Genomic DNA, 18,364 nt, shown 5'->3' with positions numbered 1-18,364 from the left:
TATTTTAAAAACACTGCTCAAAAGTATTTTTTTTTGTGGAAATAATTGCTTGATTTGGGGATATACCGTATTTACTCGCATATAGGTCACAGCAAATTTACCAGATTTGATGGGGAAAAAATGAAGTGCGACCTATATATGAAGAAAAATTTTTTAAAATTTTTGAGGAATTTTTTTTGCAATACAGTAGAATCCCGCCTATGCGACCCCCCTCTGATGCGTCCATTCCGTTTATACGACAGTTTTTTGAGAAACCGTGAAAAATTTGTGCAGAGAAAGTCGAAAATTTGAGTAAAATCGGCTGGAAAACAAGTCTGTTACACTTTGTTAGGCGCTGTGTGTTCACGTTTATCTTGGCGAGAGCTGTACTGTAAGCAGGCAGGCATACAAAAGACGGATAAAAATAGATACCACCCCTCTAGACTGTCCACGCGGCAGTGTCTGGACGAGCTCGGCGCGTCCACTATCGCAAGAAAAGCCGTCTCAGCTGTCATGTTATCTTACCCGCCCGCACGAAAAGCCACTGTGGTAGCTTCTGCGAAGCGTAAGAAACTCGTCCGGCCAGTCGTCATACGTGACATGACGCTTACCTCTCCCATCTTCTGCTTATTCTTCAAGAGCCACAAGCCATTTAAAAACACCCCCCCCCCCCCCCCCGCCCTTTTCCAACTAACATTTCAACACATTCCCTCCCTTATTTCAACCTTCTGCGTGAGAAACTGTCAGCATCTTCCTCCCCTCCCGCACCGCGTGCGGCAAAAGCCAGGTTGTATAGTCCATTCTCGGTAAAATAAATATTTTTATGGGCTTATACGACTGTCCTTCGCCGTTAATAATTGTTTTTTCTTTTTTTTTTACGCTGTGAAGGGTTGTGGAAAAGAAATTGCTTGAGCTGTCAAAATAAACATCACTGACGGCAAGGGCGGGAGCGCATCCTGTCGGTCTGCCGCTGTGATTATCTACTCCAAAAACTAACTTGACTTCAATTTTCTATATTCGGTTATTACGAGTACTTGTTGTTACAACAATTTATCACGCCATTATCAGCTCTCGTAGTAGCGGAGTTTTACAGTACCCGTTAACTCTTTCGTGCACGGCGCGCCGGCCATTCGCGTCATTAAATTACTGGTGCAACCTATATGGAGGGAATCTTAAAAACCAAATAAAAGACCTCAAATTATGGGTGCGACCTATATGCGATGGCGACCTATATGCGAGTAAATATGGTACAATCATTTCTACTGTGGGAAGATAATTAAACATAACTTCCTTATTTTTAACAGAGTTTGGCACAAAATAATTTTGCACATAATTTTTTTTTTGTTGTGAAAAATAGGGTTAGGCCTATGTGCTAATTTTTATGCACCTCAATTTAATTTCATCTCATCTCTCATTCGGTTTGATTATCCTAAGCAGTTTCATCATCACAAGACTTTAAATGAAAATTGCTTCTTGGTCACCATTAACATTGCCATGTATTTAGCTTCCGTGCTTGACAGAGCAACTGTTTGTTCTACTTGGATTCTCAAGGTGTAGCTGCACCTGTCAGTAACCAGTGTAAAAATCTTGTCTCCTTTATCATTTGCCTAATCTGCCTCCACAAATATAATTACATCTTCTCCATCTTTTCTCAACACAAGGCAGTTTCACTGTTCCTGACTGCATGTGTTGACCATGCCGAGTGCATTTAAAATCTGTATCTGCCATGTATGGTCTGCACAGTTTAGACTGCCCATTGAAGAATACAGTCTGCTAATGTTACAGACAAATAAACACTTGAAAATTCTTGGAAAGAGCTGAAATTTTATTTACAAAGTTGAAATTGTGGCATCAATTATTTTGACATAATTTGAAAATGTTGTTTGATTAAATTAGAGAGTACAAATTAAATTTGAAAATTGTATTATTCTTTAAATAAAATGCACAATGCTCTTCCTCAAAAAACAACACAGTGAAAGTTTGCTGCTTGAAACATAAATTTTAGGCTTGATGGTACTAAAAACAGTAGGAAAAAAGTTACTACGATATACAAAATAACTTTTCTCTGTCGCTCTTAAGCTCACAATTGAAGCCGAAGGACTCCATCTTGAGAAAGACTACAAAATTAATTTTTGCATAATTGTTGGCTTTCACCGACAATTGTACAGCAGCATCACCAGTAAAGCAGGCCATTTCAAAATGGTGTCTTTTACAGTGTTTTGAAGCATTAGTAGCGGAATAAACAATTTGAGTTTTTCGGGCAGTGTGAAAATGTAAAATTAACAGTACTCTAAGAAAAATGGGCAATTGTAATTACGAGATTATAGTGTGAAGTGTTTACAAAAAAATGGTAAATTTTTTTATACTCATTGCACATGTCAAATATGTATTGAATTATTGGGAAAAGATTGTTGTGTCTCGTCCTATCGAGTACAATGAACTCAACTTTCGAGTTGAGTCAAGCTTTAGCTACTCGCTCGACTCAGCTCGAATTTTCTAGTCTCTCTACTAGGGGTGAGCCGATGTCGATTGACGATTATTAAGATCAGCCGATTTTGGTCATTTTCTCATTTGCATGATCGGCTTCATGCATGCCGATCCTTTTTGCCGATTACCGCTTTCTGAAGACAAAAAAATCTCTTTATGTAACACAAAAGCGCCGACATATTTTTTGCTTCAAAACTGTTGTTTGACGTTTTTAAGTAACATTTACGTTACTTACGTGTTTTAATCTTTTCTGTAGGAAAAAACTAAGTAAAGTTATTCTTAAAAAATAAACATATCCATGAAAAGTACGTTTGTTTAAAAAAAAGTAAACAAAAGCACACCAAACCATTTAATAAGTCATGCAACAAAAACATTTTGTTCAACTTAAAATAGAAAAAAGAAAACGCATTTCATCGTTGTGTTGTCCATACTACTTGTTTATTTTCATCGTTGTGTTTATATGTTTGCTACGTTGTCCAGGTTTGTTTTCTGAACTATCGTCGTAGTACACACTTACCACGAAAAAGTGCGGGTTATTAAATTTAGTTAACTCGACAAGAGAAAGAGCGCGCACGTTGCATGCGTACGGCGAGCTATCAATATCGATATTCGACAACGTGCGCTCGCTTTACATTGGAACCAACATAATTAAACATGAATAATGCCAACCGGCTACATTTTTATATGCGATACGTAGTGGCAACGAAGACGAACAGATAAAGGTTAAAACGTTTGAAAACATCTTTAAAAGAAAATTTACACATCAGACAACTTCGTATTTCTGTAAATTTAATACGTAAACGGTAAAATCCAAATGAATAATAGATTTCAACTATAAAATACATTATTTTATATGGTAAAACTACATACAAAAAGTAGTTAGAATCAAACAGCGGGACCAAAACATATTGCGACGTTTTTTTTCCTCCAAATTTGGACGTCTTAAAATAACGGTACAACGATTATGCGATAAAACACGGGTATGTATATGGACGACTTGATTGAAAACAATCCATTACTAATTGATTGTGTAACAAACTGCGATAGTTGACCTCGACTGTCTGGCATGTTTACAACAGTATTTTCATCACGTTTTCCGTTTAGTCATTTTGTTAATGTTTTGAAAGTCAGAGTTAAAAATTGGAGTTTATATTTTCCAGTTAAATATTGCATTTTGATTGTAAATGTCAAAGAAAAGCAGCTTTATTTGGAAACATTTTACCGTTGTAGGTGATGAGGGGAAAGCAAGATGCAACCTTTGCAAAGCCAAAATTTCACGTGGTGGAAATTTGACACGTGGCTTCAACATCACAAATTTGTCGAGACATTTAATGTCATTTCATGACCATGAAATATATTGTGCATATATATACCATGCATATATTTTTTTACCAACAGTGATCATGTTTATATCTTCATGCAATACTTTTCAAGTAATTTGGAGCATATTTTACAACCAACTTAAAAAAGCACTAATCAGTCAAAAAAATCGGCATGATCGGTACCACATTTCTGTCATCGGCATGATCTGCAAATGTGGTGATCGGCTCACCCCTACTCTCTACCAATCTCTACTACTTACGTATATCATCCTAAATTTGTTTCTTTTTTGTTACTTCATTTGTATCAACTGCTCCAATGACTTCCATTCTTTGACTAATCATACTAGGCTCTTCCTGTTAGCCAAAACCAAATATACCAAAATTATTTTATGCTTTTACCAAAACTCATGAAAACTCGTGGCCTTAAAAAATTCTTATATTACCTATCTGTGTATTGAAACATTATAGCATAAACACCTGCATGACATCAGAAATATTTCTTGACTTTTAATTCATTGGACCAATTGCATTAAAAAAACTTTCTCAACCAATTACCATATATTATCATAACTCAAAATTATGCTCTTTTTGAAATACAAACCAACTTACTCAAATTTTAACTATGTAAAAATGATAAACTTATTGTAAATAGACCCTTTTAACTTCAATAAGTACTATTACATCCATAAAAATGAACTTCCAAAACTCAATACAAAGCACTATCTGAATACAGATAATTCAGAGAAGTAATAAAATGATTTATTTTAAAAAATGCAACTAATTGGTATTTCACAGTTGTAATCAATTGGGCTGTAGATAAGGTAGTGTGTGCATCCAATAATTCATCCCACCTCCCAATTGACCAACACTTCAACTACTTCCCCACCAACTTAATAATTAAATTCTGTTTACAAATGGTTAAATAATTTAAAAATCCATGAACCTAGGTTGCTACAGTGTCATCTTTAAGGTAGTCACAATCCTGAAAATATGTAGTTGTTAACTTAGAAATCTTTATAAAAATAAATTAACCTATCATACAAAAAAATTATTTAAACAATATTAAACATACTACATAGGGCACAATGAACTTGAACACCTAAATCTGCTGATATACTATCAATTCTCTTATTCAACATTAAATTTAAGCAATTTAATACGAGGATCGAATAATATAATTTAGCGCCGGACATCCTAGAAATATTGTATTTATATTTGTGCCATATACAAAAGTGCAGGATTTGGATGCATATTTTCGTTCTGTTGTATGTTGATTCATCACAAATCTCATGATAGTAACATATTTGTATTTATTTTTGCTGCTTGTGGATGTGGTAAATTTCATTTCCACCGGAATGTTATGTGCAAGTTACCAGCCGTGCTTTTTACATTTTTTTTTGTGTACTTTTTTTCAGGCATATCTATTTTCAAAAGCATCCAGAATTGTTGGGGTTGAAATTAACAGTGATTTTTGCAAGCTGCAGAGAGATGTTATACAGAAGTACAATTTTAAGGTAGGTTTCTGCATGAACTACTTATTACTGCTAGAGACAAGTCATACAGAACACCCATAGAACCTGTAAGAAAAAATAACATGCTACAAAATATATATATTTTTTTAATTATTAGCTGATTTGAGACAGTGATAACAGTTTCAACTTCACACATTTAAGTTGCCCACAAAAACAGTAAGTCACATCATAGCCATTGCTGTGATGTGGAGCCCTGGTACAAGACATTCAGTGACCAGCTGGCTGTGTAAAGCAACATTCAACCGCATTCCTGATGATAAACTGTGTTTTGTGCCTAGTGAGAGTGTGTGTTGTTGGTATGGTTCTGAAAAGGCCACTGCAAGAGAGGGCACATGGGCCAGGATAAGACTATTACTTAGTGTGTGATGTCCATGTGTGTACTAGACTCGATTCCCCCGGATCGTGCACACAAAGACCTGGCCCGCTCTGAGCATGTGCGTCATCACAGACACCTCGATCTGGGCACCACACCCTTGTGGTCAGTTGCGTAAACCTCCATTCCAATTCATAAACTATGTTTCACTTGCTACAGCTTGTCTGGCTGCAGTTCACACAATTGCTTACAACAATGTCTATAAACCTTACGGCTCACACTCATCACTCACTCTGTTGTAACATACATGATGTCTTATTGTTGCTTCGTACAAAATAAATTAGATGAATTGTTAATGAAGCACAAACTTATCTAAAAATTGGATGTCTTCCAAACAAACCTTACTTTTTATCAGGACGTACACGACCTTTCGTCGCCTACGAAAGTCTGAACACAGTAATTGTGCCAAACCAAAGCAAGTTACAAAAGTATATGTTACATTTGTCATAAAAATAACTAACATTGCACTGTGTGGTTGAATATGTGCTGCTGAAATAACTAGCCTGTGTTGGTTTTTAATAAATATGTTACAAATAAGAAAAAAAATAATTTAGTCAAAATCTCAAAATGCATGTATAGCATCATGAACTGCACCATTGTATTGCGCCTGCCGGCCGGCTACCCGGCCGCTGCCAGCAAGTGACGTGGCTGTCTGCCGCCATGCTGGAGTTTGGCAAGAGGCCATGCAGCAGTGTTTAGGATCCCCGTCCCTCTCTCATCGTAAATGTCCGTGAACTGACACCGTACACAGTCATGAAGCTTCTATCTCGGCAGTTTTTTTGACACAACTGTGTCAAACATTGTTTTTTTTTGCGAGATTTTCCACGCTTTAAACTGTAACATTCTATGACAAAACTGCTGCAAAGGACATGCTTGTTTTTATTGAAGGAACAGACAAAAAATTGACAAGAAATAGAAATGCCACTATTTCTTACTTGGGGAAGATAACTGGTAAAAAAAATATATACAATAGGCGGGAAGGGAAACGCTGGTATAAAAAAATGGTATTCTTTTCTGTTGTATTTTTTTAGATAGTGCTGGAGGCGTGGGGGGGAAGGTAGGGCCATAAAGGATGGAGAGGGGTGATACGAAGGGCAGATGGTCAACATAAGTGCCATATTTCTTAAACGGAAATAAGCTGGACACAGACCATAAAGTCTTCACTTGATTGTACTGGAGACAGAGATATATGGTGCCACCCTTATTCGAGTGCAACCTTTGCAGGTGAAAATGTTATATTTTTATTTCCAAAATTATTGTTGTGACCTATAGTAGGGACGACCCTTCTGCAGATAAATATGGTAAAGTATAGGTCGTAAGAAAATACATAATAATAATTGATCAAACATTATGTTTGTTTTCAGTTTTATGACTATATGTGTATACAGCACAAAATGCAAATTGATGTAAAAATCATTTACATGTATCGTTCCTGAAGCTGAAGTTAACATTCTTGACTTCATTACAGGGAAAGAAAAAATATGAGTATGTACTTGACCTTGACCTTGAGAAGGTAAACAGCGTGAAGGCTTGATTACACAATAAGACCACTGGCTAGTAAGTGAAGAATAGCAAAATACAAACATGTGAATACATTACAGTTACAAGGGATTTCAAAGGATCACACCAAACTAACGAGAAAACCGACTTTACACAACAATAACGACACTTCAAGTACCGTCCAGGGCAGAAAGGATTGCAACTCTCAAAATCGGTAGCTTAAACCTTTTTGCAGCAAAAAAAAAAAAACACCAGGAAACAGAGTATTCCACATCATTCAGTCCTAAAATTACAATTTAGGGTGAGGATAAAAACATGAAAATGTGTTTTTATAAGCAATACTTAGGTTTTAAAACAGCTAGCAAACATGGTGATCATTGCGGTATTTAGTGAAATAAAGCATGGCAACACCTAGCAGTAAGCAAAATTACCAATCGACAATACACTAAAGCCAGACAAAAATTTGAAGGTGGTAGCCGAAAGAGAAATTCACAAAACTTTAAAAGTTATATAATTGCTCCACACAAATTACAAATCACATAAGTGTTGTCATGGTTACCTCAGCACTGCAGCGACACATGAACAACTAGTAACTTGAAAGTTTTTGAGTCACTCCGCTCTTAATTGTGAAAATCCATTTTTTTTTTGTTCACTGTATAAGTTGAAACTCTGAGCTCAGCTTCTTTGTCTATTCTCATACGTGAAGCCAGTACGTGGCCGGACTGAGGATCAAACCTGTGCACATTGTGTTGAAGGGAAGGAGGGCAGCGGTATGTGTGGGTAGAAGGAAGAAAGGGTGAAGTTCTCAAAACAGTTTATTTAAGACTCTTCATAGTTAGAGACAAGATTTTATGGTTTTATTTTTGGGCTGATTTTGTTTATTATATAGGAGATTTTGGTGTTATTGTTTTTATATTTTTATAAATTCTGTTTAATTCATAACAATATCACATTATTCTACAAATGTGAAATTTAAATGTTTCACAAAAAAGTGTCATTTTGACTTATACACAATTCACTTTATATAATATTTTGTAATAAGCATCTCTCACTACTCTGAACAATAAAAATAAATCGCAAGTATATATAAGTTTGAAAAAATGCATAATGTTGTAATGTAAAAATGAGTTACTAATAAAAGTTACAAGATAAAAAAATACATACATTTTGGTACAAATTTACTGCTAAATAAACTACATTCATTGAATGTAATAAATTAAAAAATTATATTTTTGTAATTTGTTTTTATTTCTGATTAAAAATGCTGATTAATTTTATGAATGGAGCTGCATTTTGGTGCTTTATGGTGTATTATCTTGCATTTCGTGTTACATGTTGTGTGGACATGTTTTGCGGTGTTATGTTGGTTTTAATGCAATTGACCATCTAATCTGGTCTCTGTTCCTTTTAAACAATGTCATGTACTAGTGTCAGTGAGGGGGCACGGTTGTGCAGTGGAACTCCCACTAAGGTGATTCTCGATTCCCGGCGAGGTCAAACTGTATTTTTACAAGCGGCCAGCACGGTGGACATGCTGCAAGCCCGTTGGTCCCCCCTCCCCCCCCTCCACACACACCAATGCATTCACTTATACTCCAATTATCATTTCTTATGATCCCAATGAGAATTTAAATCTTATTTATTCATTGAATAAATCATCATATAATAAAAATTAGGTTCAAGGTAAATAATTTTTACTTTATAGTATTACTAGCAGAACCCGGCAGATGTTGTCCTGCCAGTGTGTATTTATTTACCTCTGTATATCTAAAATGGATGGTTTATATGTAATCTAGATCTCACTCACCAAAATACTAATCACAGTCACAATCACTATTTGTTGTTATTGAGGATTGAGGAAGTAAAAATCACTATATACCGATTTTCATGGCAATCTGTTGATCGGAAAAGAAGTTGATGCACTGCAGTGCTATCTAGTGGTGAGTTATAGCAAAATGAATAGTGTGAAAATATTCTCCATGAAAACACACTTTGATGTACCAACTTTCATGGTGATTGGTCAAATGGTGTCCAAGTTTATCAAAGTCATATATACCAACACACACACACACACACACACTGATTGATATATATATATATATATATATATATATATATATATATATATATATATATATATATATATATATATATATATATATATATCAAAATTACAATCAATATTTGTTATTATTAAACTTACTCACCAATTACTACAGCAAAATGGATTTTGTACCACTAATTGCCATATAAGACGTCCAAAGATAGTTTAGTTGCTTCTGATACCAAAATATTTCATGTTTATTGTCAGATAAGACATCCAAAAATAGTTTATTGTGTGTGATACAAATGTAATTTGCCTACAAATAAAAGAATAATAGTTATTCATAGCTGCAATACACAGCGTTGCCCGGGCTGAAAACTATATGGATGTTATATGACAATGTGGTGGACATAGAGAAACGACACACAATTACTGTTAGTATGTCTATGACCTATGATTTTCTGGTTACCATGGCAATTATTGGTTGAATGGTTTAGAAGTTGATGAGCTGCAGCTTCATCCACCTACGAGTTATAAAAAAAAATGGATAGCATAAAAACCTTATCCATGACAAAACACTTTGATGTGCCAACTTTCACGGCAATCGGTCAAATGTGTCTGAGTTTATCGACGTCATGCATTCATTCATTCATATATAGATACATTCATTAATACATAATACATACGTACAATCAATTTTATACATATAAATTGAGAATTAAAAAAAAAGTGTTGGGACATTCCTAAGAATAGTGCAGAATCGTTGCTATGAGGTAAATTCAGGCTGTGGATACATAATATGCACATCATCTTGAATACCCTTATGAGCATTCACATTTATTGATAAATATATTTATAGCAAAATTTAGCACTAGGCCAGTTCACAATATTACATGTTTTAACAGAGTTAAAAAAAAAAAAAAAAAACTAATTTAACACTGAAAATATTGCAGAATAGCACCACAGGACACTATTACAGAGAGCAGAATTATACAAAACATAATGTAAAGACTATAATAACATGGTTGAAGTGAGAATGTTGAAGAAAATGTCTTGTGATGAAGAGAGATTAAATAGGGGATGAGAGAATATTTAAGTAGAAAACCTAAATGCATAAGTTTGTGTTCCAAACAGATAAAACAATATGCATAAAATTAACATTTTAACTAAATAATAATTGAAGCAATAATTATAAACAAAAACTATTTGAAGAACTTATTTCTATTATTAAATTATTTATATCTTTAGCACATAAATTACTTTAAAAATTAAATAATTATGTTTACGATAATTGACTCTTTTTACATGGCTGTAATTGTCTTGTGAAACAGCAGACTTCAGTACAGTGCAGTTTATGCAGTAAGCTCACAAACAAAACAATTTAAAATAAATTCAAGCTTTCAATAAAGTGGTATGTATCTGTGACAGGTAATGCTTAGCTTAAGATCATCAATTAACTTTATTAAACCAAAATGAAAGAAGTATACTTACTTGTCAGTCTGACTTTGCTGCAAGAAACTTTGATTCTTTACACCATTTTACAATCATCTACTCATCAACTGGAAGTTTTTGCTACTATTTCCCACCCTGCATCACTATAACTACACCATCAAATCTCTAGGGTAAGCATTTCTTCTTCCAGTGTATCACCAACTAAATATGTTTTATGGTGTGTGTTACTGCTCCACAGAAACAAAATTAAAGGTCCTACTGTTAACATTTGTTGTATCAATCACAGTAAATGTGACACTCCTCCAATCCAAGGTCATAAAATAGGTTGGGGGGGGGGGGGGGGAATTCTCCGGGGCCTGGGCAAGAGGGGCCCCGATTACATTTAAGACTTTTTAATGTGTGGATTTACCCTGATAGCAGGATGAAAGTTAAAAGTATATAAACCTCCAGTTATGTAATATGCTCATATCATGTTTACAGTCATGGCCACCGTAACTTTGTACAAGCAAGTTTTCCTGGAAGAAATTTAGGTATGATAACAGACTATGAGAAGAGACAAAAAGTATATGTATGAGATATTTTGTTTCATCTTAGGTGAGGAGGAGGCTTGGTTATCGGTTGGCGGCGGAATGTTAAAAATCTGATAAGACAATGAAAAATCTGCCAGCCACGACAGCTTGATAATGAACAGGACAGCTTCTGTTGCAGCCAGTAACTCAGTTTTATGTACGCTTCTTGATTTTTATATAGTGTTCATTCAGTTTTAGCATGTTACAGTGGGCACAATGCACATATACAGTTGGTGAAGCAGATTCATGCTATATATAAGTGTGTACTTTTTTCGATCCAGTTGCCTTCAGTTTGCTTGGAATATTAATTAAATGACCTGTAAGTTCCAAGATCTGAAATCTCATGAAAGAAACAGTGGTGCACATATAGATAATAACAATAACAATAATAATAATAATAAGGTAGCTTAAAACATATTTGTAATGTGACATATTAAACATACATGGATTCTAATTTTGTTCGGAGTTAGAAATATTTTCCTGTTTTTCCTGTTTCTGTTGTTTGAGCAGAAAGGTGTTTTGAGTGTGCTCAGCAGAATAAAGAATTGCCCGAGGTCAAAAATAGGTCCACAAAGACTTACTTACTGATCTAGGACCATTATGCATTGAATCAAGACTTGCACTGACGTTGAATTTTTATTCTATTTTTGAAAAGTTGACTGATATGAAAACATGAAAAACTAATTTTAAATTACTATTGATTTTTAAGTAGTTTGGTATTAAGTATGCTATATTTTAAGTTGTTGAGTATTATGTAAATTGTTAAGTGTAAAAAAACTCATATTTTTTAAAAAAAACTATAAAGGGATGAAAATAATTGAAAGAAAACTTTAAAAACTTAAAATACTGTTAAAAATCACTTTCTTATTTATACAACATTACAATCTCTTAAAGGTAATAAGCCTTTACATTTTTTTTAATAGTGAGGGGTTTGAAGAGTTGGGTATTAAGTAATAGGGAGGGGGCCCGACAAAATAATTTGGCCCCGGGCCCTAAATTTGTCTCGACAGCCTTGCTCCAATCAAATGACTTTACTGGAAGAAGAGACATATTCCCGTGGTTGCTGCTTCAATTGCTGAAAGCCTTTTTTCACTGACCAAGCATCATGGTACATTTTCTTGGGCATATTAAAATTCCTCCTTTAATGCAGTAATAAATATGCAAATAATTCATATTCAAATTGTGGTATGTCAGACTTCTCCTGTACTAACACTAATTATATTAAAAATATATATGTTGTTGGAAGATAGATATACATTTTGGTCACAATTTAAAATTAGTTTCAACCATTCAAATCACATTCTAACAGACTGTACGAAACAGTAAAGTTGTTCATCATAACAATGTTGTCAGCTCTCCTATGTTCTCTGCTCTGTTCCCGTCAGCTTGCTCCACTCTTGACACACTGCAAGCACACAGCACACTTTTGGGTGGCAAAGCAAAGTTTTTGAATGATGCTACATACATATTGTTTGTACAACACAATTATTTTTTTCAATAACTTAGCATTTTAGTGCAAAAAGATGTCCGCAATACACAAAGATCTTTGATTAATGTCCTATCTTGATGCAGTTTGTGTGATATACATGTGGTATATTCATAGCAAAACATTAAAAAAAGTTTAAACAACAATCTATGTTTCTGATCGTGCTATGTGTCTGCTGATATAATAGATTATCCTGTACTAAACTGTATTCAAAACTTGCTGCATAAACAGAGGAACCTGGAAATGTTACCTAAGCTGCTTTCTTTACTTTGAAATTAAATGGTACTAAGCCAGTCTGGGTCTTAAATTATGACTTAACCTCACTATTACAAGAGATGACAATGTTGGAAGATATCCTCATAACTACGAGTACTTCTAATAACTGAATACAGAAATTTGAAGTCTTAAGTTATATTCCCAAACCTTCCAAAAATGTCTAAATTTCATACCATAGTGAAAAATTGCACAATAAAGTTACAGGAAATTGAACTACAAATAAAATAGGTGTCTGAATTTTTTTTGTATTTGCGAAAGAAATAGCCTTATGCATGAGTGAGTTCTGAGACACAGTAAATATAACCACTTGGGGGGGGGGGGGGGGGACAAAACTCTCAAAATCGATGGGAGGTAGGTGGAGTAGGAAAAAAAATAAAATAAAAAAGAAGGAAGGGAAGGAAGAAGTGAAGGATTTTTGCCATCTCCCTGTGTAAGGTGATGCTGTTTCTGAAAGGAATTACTCGAGTTTGTAGTCACTGCTGCATCACACCAAAATAAGTTAATGATAGGAGTTCAATTCATATGCACACGTACATTTGACACATGTATTTGTAAATTTTGAGCATGGTAAGAATTTCCTTTGGATATAGGTCGTACCATATATCTTCAGTAGTATTCTATAAATACAAGTAAAGTATTTAAGTAACGTGTCTCAGCTTATTGATTCATAAACAATACAGCACTGGTTTCACCTCATGTCCTTCTTTGTCTGCTCTCTGTCCTACTGTTTGACAACTGAAGAAGGGAGGGGTGGCAGTCCCTCCTGTTTTCGTACTACTTCAAAACAAAGGAGGTGTGGAGATTTTGTGAAAGAGGGGAAGCTCAGATGCAATTTTGCTAAGACTGGTAAGTTTCCACAAATTGTAGATGGATTGCTACAATAAATGTGTGAATTGCAGAATAATGTTTGCAATGTAAGGCATGAAAAGTCTCCACTAAAAAGCAAGGGAATACACAGGCAAAAACAATTTTGTTGGGTCACAATACAAAGTGAATAGTACGTATGTTGAATATATGTTTCATGCGTAATTAAAACCTGTCAAGATAGACATGAAGATTGCATATGCTACCAGTTATGGGGTATTTAAATGGAGTATGGCTAATTATTTGCTTACACATTAAACCACAGTGTTATGTTAAAATTTAATTGCTACCTGAGTGGAATATCTTCATTTTGTCACTTTCATCTAAGTTCGCACAAATGAGAACTGTTATATGTTCTTTGCTGCGTTTTCCCCCTTGAGCTAATTCTGATGCTTTTTCTTTAATCTTAGGACAACTAATGGGCAGTCCTGCAGTGTACTGCTGTGAAACCATTTGAAAAGTAGATACTGATTTAAGATCCACATTGTCGGGCCTCGTAAACATTGGTTTCTTCCAGGGAGGTTATCTTTCAACATTGTGTCTTTTATTTTGTTCTTGTTCTTTAATTTAAGTTAGTGAAAAGTGTTGACTAGCTGTGGCCTTATCTTACAATTTCACTTTCCGGCAGATCCCTGCTCACACTCTTGTATTATCGCAAATTTTGTGAATGTGGCTATGACTTTATGCTTTTTAGAAGCCAATTTTTGATATAAAACTTTACCATGCATACACACTGTCTGCAATAATCAGGTACACTAATTAAAAAACCTCCCCTGTTAGTCCAAATATTTGTGGGGAGTATTGCTGGAAACATGTGTGCTCAAACACTCCTTTTTCAAACAAAAAAAATGTTTTCATGCCCAACTTTTACTTTATTTTGCAAGCAGTGTAGTGCTGTTAAAAATCTACCCCTCTTTCCCCCTTCTTTTTTTCCTTTTCACGCACATTTTGGATGTCAACCCTCAATCATGGGCAAAGAGAGGACAAGGCTGGGGAAACACGGTATGGTGCTATATTTAAGGGAAAGGAGGAGAAGAGCATCTAGCCACCGGTGCCTTCAAGCAAGAAAGCTAAACAAGAGATACAGCGTGTGCTGTTGGTCACAGAGTCCTGCACACTTTCTTTCTCTCCTCTCTCCGGAGGCTGTAGTGACACAGCCAGTCCCCCACCTACTCACACATTCTCTTACTTAGCAGTCTTTGTGTTTACTGCATGAACGTTTATGAATTTTTTTTTTTTAAGTAATGGTTTTTTTCCTTGTTTGAAGGTGTAATTTATATCTTTAGATTTTACTTAAGGGCCAATGATGAAGCACTCGTAGTTACCAGATAAATTTAGTTTAATTATTGACACAAACAGACGGTGCATTACAAAACTGTCATAACTTTATAGGTATAGTAGTATCCTGTACTCCTGTTTGCAAGGTTCCACTGTTAATAGACAGGGCTCCCACTCACAGTGAAAATCTGGAAAACTCAGGGAACTGGAAATCTATCTTTAAAGCTTGTAAAATACATGGAAATTAATAAGTTATTAGTTACCAAACTGGATTGGTAATCTCTAAAAGAAGTTTTTTTTTTCTTTTCAAAAATTAATTCATTTGTAGTTGAAAATATTATTGGTTTTCATATTAATTAAACATAAGAGAAACAGCCAATGAACTAACTATGAATTGATTTAATAATTTGAAGCATGATGACATGTATACTCTGCATATTTAGCTTAGGAAATTGCTTTCTCCAGCAACGTCACAACGTATGGTGTATTATGGGACTGGCTGTTTTCACTATGTCTGTTTTGAGCATGTGGCATAAAATGCATACTGTTATTAAAATTGGGTTAGGACTACATGCATATGTTGTGGAAAATATATACAGAAGCGTAATTCACTATGTGTGTTTAAACCATGTGGCATGAAGCCCAAACTGCATTTGGGAGTATGGTTAGGAATATAGAAGCAAGGTATCATTATTTGTCATCAATTATGTGTTGTAGCTACTAGCTCCAGGGGCAGCTTTTAGCATATGTGTTAGCAAATAGAGTTAGGATAACATCAGGAAGGTGGGAACTAATTCCTGGAGCATAATTCACATGGCATGAAGCACACACAGCTTTTGGATGTAGGGTTAGGATAGTACCTTGCAGGCATAGCTTATTGAATGACTAGCTTAGGGAGCAACTGTAATTTGCAAGATCTCTGCATGGCATATTTTAGGGTTTAGCTCCAAGAGCAGATTCCACAATGTGTGTTTGTAGTTGGGGGCTTGAAGCGCACAATGATTTTAAAGTAGGGTTGGGATAACACCAGTAAGATCACCATGAATACAAAGAATTTTATAGAACTAGCTTAAAAAGTAACTTTCATCAGCAAGGTCACATTGCTTGGAATATGTAGGAACTTTCTTTAGAAGTATTTACCATGTATTTTTGGAGCATGTGACATGAAAGGCACTCAGCTTTTGTCAGGACACTATTAAGGTCACAATGAATGGTGTTTTGTGTATACTATCTCTAGGAGTGTCATTCAACAAGTGTGTTTGGATAACATGGCATTAAGCATGTTGTGTAGGTATTTAGAAACTGATTATCTTAAGGTGTGATTCCTATGCATGTATCAGATGCAGTGCATCAGGTCCAGAATGGTTAACACATGGTTGGAATTTCCTATAGTGTGTCATCCTCTGTTCCTGGTACTGGAAGGCTGGGTGAGCACAATTTGTTACTTTACGTGAGGGATGAAGAAATTCTACTGCAAATATGTGAGAGAGATGCTGAAACACCATCAGTTTCCCAAGCAAGGAGTGAGGAAGATTATTTTGAACTCCTCATCACTTGGCTCTTGTTAAAAGATGACAAGATTTTTCGGAATATTTCAGAGTATTTCAGTGTAGTTCAACTATGTCCTCAATTTCTTTAAAGATATCACTACACCATAAGTAAGTGTTAACAATTGTGTAAGTAAAATTAAAAATCAACCAAATGCCAGTACAAGCTCACATAGAGATCTGGGGAGATTATGTACATGGAGGGAGGTGGCAGCAAATCGGACTCAAGTGGGCGTGTAGCCCTGAACGATGTCGACTGAACACAAAAATAAAGTTATTGCAATTCTGTTGGAAACTGACTGTAATCATATTGGGCGATGGTTTGTTGGCCACAGTTAATGGCATTGGTGTTGTTGAGTGTAAGTACTCGGTGACAAAGAACATAGAAGAAAATTACAAGCAAATGTTTTGCTATTTTCCAAATCGATAACCATCATTTTGGCTTCATTGATCAAATTGGGACACAAGTTTTTTTTAACACTACTGGCGATACTTTTAAAAATATATCAACATCATCATCATCATATTTTTCCACATCAATTGTTTTGAATAAGGTTTCTGTCTTAGTTTGCCAAGAATTTATCAACTCCAAGATTTAATTTTTTTTGTGTGTCCCTTTGCTGAGTGGTCTGAATTATGGGATTTCCACGTTCTGTGAAGAAATTACTTTTGTAGTCAAAGTTGGTGGATAAACTTGCGTAATATAAATTACAAATGAGCAACTAATAAATTTATAAAAAAAATGTAAACAGACAACTTTGGGTTATAACTTACTCCTGCTTTTGATCGACTGGGTTTAAAAATGTCATATAACCAAAGGCCATTTATTTCCTTTACTGTGACGTCGACCAGGGCTACGCCCTCCCTAAGCCCGGCGAGCGGGAAGCAGGGGAGTGGGACGCACGAGATGCGTGAGAGACAGTACGCGGTCCGGGTCAGATTACACTGTCATTTGTCACACCAGCCTGAAGGCCTCTCCAATGAAGGCACATCCTAACAGAGAGGGAGAGAGAGAGAGAGAGAGAGAGAGAGTATTTGGAATAACTGGGTGCTATATGTGTTCCAAAAAAAAAAAAACGGAGAGAAACCAGTTTAACAGGTAGTCAATTCCTTTTATTTTTAATAAGTAGCAAAAAAATAATACTTTATGTATACCTCAACTTTATAAATAATATCAGTACTATATATAATTAATATAATTAACAACAAAGTAATGTTTCACGTTATTAAGTTTCAAACGCACCAAGCGTACACAAAATAAATAACAGAGCATTATAACAAACTATCGCCGCAGCGATTCAGTAATTTATGAACACAAGGGGAAATTATTCCCGATAAACAAGAACATGAAACAACAAATGCTAGCAAGTGTTACAATACGATTATAAGAACTAGAAGTATGAGTTATATTGACCCCTCGCGACCAAAGTAGGGAAACGTTACATAAGACACAATGAAAGACTAAGACATCATTCACTTACGCGTTAAATAAAACACGTGAATTAGAATATACGTGTTATACGTAACTATCAAAATTACAAAGTTACTGCATATTTTAAACAATTCTGGGAGACCCAGAACTAACAAACATAGGAGGTTAAACAAGCCCACAAACAACAAAGGGCAAAAGATAATTTAACTCAAAGGAATTTTCA

At 35.1% G+C, this 18,364-nt stretch overlaps 2 protein-coding genes across 9 annotated transcripts in view; one reads left to right on the top strand and one right to left on the bottom strand.

Moving 5' to 3' along the window:
• Positions 1 to 18,364, top strand: part of LOC134527895 (uncharacterized) — a 95,354-nt gene that overhangs the window by 64,504 nt on the left and 12,486 nt on the right. For all 3 annotated transcript variants that reach the window (XM_063360901.1, XM_063360900.1, XM_063360899.1), the window contains one exon: positions 5,204 to 5,302. In XM_063360901.1, coding sequence (XP_063216971.1) covers positions 5,204 to 5,302 — 99 coding nt within the window. The remainder of the gene's footprint in view (positions 1 to 5,203; positions 5,303 to 18,364) is intronic.
• Positions 10,047 to 18,364, bottom strand: part of LOC134527896 (protein FAM177A1-like) — a 56,741-nt gene continuing 48,423 nt past the window's right edge. For all 6 annotated transcript variants that reach the window (XM_063360906.1, XM_063360904.1, XM_063360905.1 and 3 more), the window contains one exon: positions 10,047 to 12,663. In XM_063360906.1, the coding sequence (XP_063216976.1) occupies positions 12,594 to 12,663 (70 nt within the window). In that variant the 3' untranslated portion in view covers positions 10,047 to 12,593. The remainder of the gene's footprint in view (positions 12,664 to 18,364) is intronic.

Source organism: Bacillus rossius, chromosome 1 (assembly GCF_032445375.1).
Source record: "Bacillus rossius redtenbacheri isolate Brsri chromosome 1, Brsri_v3, whole genome shotgun sequence".
In the NCBI taxonomy this organism is placed as follows: domain Eukaryota; kingdom Metazoa; phylum Arthropoda; class Insecta; order Phasmatodea; family Bacillidae; genus Bacillus; species Bacillus rossius.
Note: the sequence above shows the minus strand (reverse complement) of the source record. Positions and strands in the feature narration are given on the sequence as shown.